Consider the following 5,000-nt stretch of genomic DNA (forward strand, 5'->3'; position numbering starts at 1 on the left):
ATAATAATAATAATAATAATAATAATAATAATAATAATAATAATAATAATAATAATAATAATAATAATAATAAATAATAATAATAATAATAATAATAATAATAATAATAATAATAATAATAATAATAATAATAATAATAATAATAATAATAATAATAATAATAATAATAATAATAATAATAATAATAATAATAATAATAATAATAATAATAATAATAATAATAATAATAATAATAATAATAATAATAATAATAATAATAATAATAATAATAATAATAATAATAATAATAATAATAATAATAATAATAATAATAATAATAATAATAATAATAATAATAATAATAATAATAATAATAATAATAATAATAATAATAATAATAATAATAATAATAATAATAATAATAATAATAATAATAATAATAATAATAATAATAATAATAATAATAATAATAATAATAAATAATAATAATAATAATAATAATAATAATAATAATAATAATAATAATAATAATAATAATAATAATAATAATAATAATAATAATAATAATAATAATAATAATAATAATAATAATAATAATAATAAATAATAATAATAATAATAATAATAATAATAATAATAATAATAATAATAATAATAATAATAATAATAATAATAATAATAATAATAATAATAATAATAATAATAATAATAATAATAATAATAATAATAATAATAATAATAATAATAATAATAATAATAATAATAATGATAATGATAATGATAATGATAATGATAATGATAATGATAATGATAATGATAATGATAATGATAATGATAATGATAATGATAATGATAATGATAATGATAATAATAATGATAATAATAATGATAATAATGATAATAATGATAATAATGATAATAATGATAATAATGATAATAATGATAATAATGATAATAATGATAATAATGATAATAATGATAATGATGATAATGATAATGATAATGATAATGATAATGATAATGATAATGATAATGATAATGATAATGATAATGATAATGATAATGATAATGATAATAATGAAAATAATAATAATAATAATGAAAATAATAATAATAATAATAAATAATAATAATAATTTATATATATTCGAAAGAAAGGAGATAGAGGATATTACTTTTGATCTTTCTTACAAAATGAACAAACAAGTTTTCTTCTTTCCTCTTTCCCGTGTCTTGCGAGTCAGCAATGAAACGTCAGTCTCTTTCTTTTTCTCTTTCTATTTCTCTCGTTCGCTCGCGTTAATGCTACTTTCTTCGTTCATTCGTCCTTCTCGAATCGACCGATCCGAAAAGCTAAGCTCCTTCTCGTTCCGCGACACTCGAACAAGTGGCGATGATTGGAGAATAAGCAAGCCAAGACGCAACAAAGGAAGATTAATGAGTGCTGCTCCGGTCTCTTCTCTTGCTTCTTCATCTTGCTCTCCTCGATCCTTATTCTCTTTCTTCTTCTTCTTTTTCTTCTATTTTTTTTTCCTTTCCTTTTTTCTTCTGTTTCTTTTTTCTTCGTCTTTTTATTTTCTTTTTTTAACTTTCTTTTTTTTCACCCTCATCCTCCAACCCCCCCAATCCCCTTTATTTTCCTTTTTTTCCTTTTTCCCCCCTCCTCTTTTTCTTTAGACGCCAATGACGTTTCGAAACGTCTCGGTCTCTCTCTCTCTCTCTCTTTCTTTCTTTTTCTTTCTCTTTCACTCTTCATCATTGTTGTGATCGGAAGTATAATCTCTTTTGAGAAATTTCGTAAAAATGAATCGAACTTTTTTTGTAGAATTGCCTTCCTTCATTTATTCATCATGATTTATATTAATTAAATAATAATAATATTTTTTATTAATAATAATAATAATAATAATAATAATAATAAAAATATTATTATAATATTATTATTATTATTATTTAGAAACAGTTAAAAATTACAGACAATCTAAGTAAATAATTTTGATGAGCAATAAAAATTACCGGAGTCTATAGCATTTATATTTATTAATATTTAATATAATAATATATATACTTTGATATATTTTTTTTTTCGTAGTGATATATACGTATATAATAATAATAACGATATAATAATGATTTAACAAATTGACTCGTTTAAATAAGAAAATTAATATTGATGTATATATATATATATATATATATATATATATATATATATATATATATATATATATTAATTCAATAAATTTCTCCTAGAACTCTCTTTTAACAGAGATAAAAAGATACAAAAGAGAATTCATTATCATGCCATTTCCATTATACTTGACCATTCCGGAAGAATATTTGAGTATATTTAAAAGTCTTTTGTGTGAAATCTCACAAAAGAAATCTTTAAAAACGTTTTAAATGAATTCTGCAAAATTGAATTGGCTGTTACCAGTGGTGTGACCCCCTGTGGTACACATTCATTCTATTAATACATATGTACATGTACGGCTAATATTCTCGAGAGAGATTTACAGACACAGATAGACAAACAGAGAGAGAGAGAGAGAGAGAGAGAGAGAGAGAGAGAGAGAGAGAGAGAGAGAGAGAATTGTTGAGACGCTGAGATTGTACAAGCAAACTTACGTAAAAAATAAATAAACATATACAATTTACTCCATGCATCTGACAATTTCGGGTTCGTAATTGTTGTTTGTATTGCACCTAGCAAATAGCATAATAATAATAATAGTAATAATAATAATCACAATAATAATAATGGTAATAATAAAAGTTAGTACCAGTTCCCAAACGAGATTGCTAACGCAGATATAGTTATCAACGTACATACGCGTGCGTTGGTTGGGTAGATGAGTGGTTGGTTGGTGAAGGGGATGAGAGAAAGAGAGAGAGTAGTGGGGGGTTGGAAGGGTACAACTTTTCTTTCCGTAATTCTGTTCGCGAATCGGAACTTCTCGTCTGCCAGAGGCAAGATTATGAGCGACGAGAAAGAAATAAAGAAATAAAGGAAGAAAAGAAGGAAGGAAGGAAGGAAGGAAAGAAGGAAGGAAAGAAAGAAAGAAAAAAAAAAAGAAAGAAAGAAAGAAACGGAATAGAAGTACGAACAAAAATAGTACGACGGGGTGGCGGAGGAGAGGGGGAAGAGAGAGAGAGAACTTTGTTAAAACTACGAGCATAAATCTTTTGGACCTGTAAAGGAGAACCAAAAGTTCCAATGAAACGAGTCAAGAAAGTTATAGTTGTAGTAGTAATAGTAGTAATAGTAGTGGTTAGTAATAGTAGTAATGGTAGTAGTAATAGTAGTAGTAGTAGCAGCAGAAGCAGCAGCAAGGAAAAACTTCTCTTTGGTACTTTGGATCCTTCCTTTGCTTGTAGTAAGAAAATAAAAGAAAATATAAAAAAAGAAAAAAAAAAAAAAAGAAAAAAAATAGAAAAAAAAATAAAGAAAGAAAAATAAAGAAAGAAAGAAAGAAAGAAATAAAGAAATAAGAAAAGAAAAATAGGGAAGCATTGATTAAGCCGGCGCAGAGACCGGACTTATTTGCACGTAGATTACGATTGTAAAAAGGGTAGCTTTTCTTTTATTTCTTTCCTTTTTATTTTTCTTTTCTTTGCTTTTTTTTCTTTTCTTTTTTTTCTATTCTTTTCTTTTTCTAGTATTCTTTTCTTTTTCTACGATTTCTCAACGAAGCCAATGAATATGCAATAGCAATTGAAAAGGTAATTCGTACAACCATTTGTGATCCGATTAGTAATCGGTGTTCTTATTTTTTCTTTTTCTTTTTTTTTTCTATTTTTTTTTTTTTTTGTCGGAGGAAATCGAACGTGAGAAAAACGATCGGATGAAGTTATATGTAAGTATAGGTAACGTGTGTGTGAGAAAGAGAAAGAGAGAGAGAAAGAGAGAGAGAGAGAGAGAGAGAGAGAGAGAGAGAGAGAGAGAGAGAGAAAGAAAGAAAGAGAGATAAAGATAGTACCCGATTTGAAGTAGGAAAATAGGAGAGAAGATAGGAAGTAGGAGGATCATGTTGGTAGAAAGGTATAAAGAGGAAAGGTAGAGTTATAGTTGTGTAGTAGTGTACTGTAGTAGTAATAGTAGTAATAGTAGTAGTAGTAGTAGTAGTAGTAGTAGTATTAGGGAGATGCCGAGAAGATGGCTGATGTAGAGTAGGCTGTAAATCCTCCGACGCTGACACAGCGCCGGTTATATCTCAAAAGTTATCCAATTTGTGTTAAAATAGCACTCGCTATGGATCCTCCTCCTCCTCCTACTCTTTCTCCTTTTACTCTTCCTTACTCCTCTCCCTCGGGGTTTCCTTCTCCAACCGCCAACGCCCTCTCTCTCTCTCTCTCTCTCTCTCTCTCTCTCTCTCTCTCTCTCTCTCTCCCTCCCTCCCTCCCCCTTCCTCCCTCTCTCTCTTATTTCATTTTGCTTTCTATTTCTTCCCTGATTCTTTTAAAACTCCTAAGTATATTTGTTGTACGTTTGGTGCATTTAATTTTTAAATCTTTTTATTTTATTTAATTTTATTTATTTTCTTTTTCTTTGTTTTTGTCTCTTTCTCTCTTTTTTTTTTAATAAATATATATGTGTATTTTATATATATATATATATATATATATATATATATACATTTTATTTTTTTTTTTTTTTTTAGTTCAGCATACAGCAGTCCTCAAGGATCGTATACGACCATGAGCTCACCGCGTCAACAACATAGCAATTTATTGTTACTGCAGCAACAACAGCAACAACAGCAACAGCAACAACATCAACAACAGCAACAACATCAGCAACAAGTGCAGCTTCAACATATGCAATATATGCATTCTCAGCAACAACAGCAACAACAACAACAACAACAGCAACAGCAACAGCAGCAGCAACAACAGCAACAACAACAACTTCAGCAATTACAATATAGAAGTCCGACCGGTGGTAGTCCACCTGCTATGCAATCCAACATTCCAGAAAATAATAATAATACTACGACCAGCGAAGATAGCGATGACAGCAC

The 5,000-nt window shown here is 26.7% G+C and overlaps 1 protein-coding gene across 5 annotated transcripts in view; it reads left to right on the plus strand.

Annotated features, from left to right (window-relative positions):
• Positions 1-5,000, plus strand: part of LOC124423380 (TOX high mobility group box family member 3-like) — a 209,347-nt gene that overhangs the window by 194,887 nt on the left and 9,460 nt on the right. For all 5 annotated transcript variants that reach the window (XM_046961042.1, XM_046961043.1, XM_046961045.1 and 2 more), the window contains one exon: positions 4,641-5,000. This exon is cut by the window's right edge and continues 16 nt beyond it. In XM_046961042.1, the coding sequence (XP_046816998.1) occupies positions 4,641-5,000 (360 nt within the window). The remainder of the gene's footprint in view (positions 1-4,640) is intronic.

The sequence above is a fragment of the Vespa crabro genome, chromosome 4 (assembly GCF_910589235.1).
Source record: "Vespa crabro chromosome 4, iyVesCrab1.2, whole genome shotgun sequence".
NCBI lineage: Eukaryota > Metazoa > Arthropoda > Insecta > Hymenoptera > Vespidae > Vespa > Vespa crabro.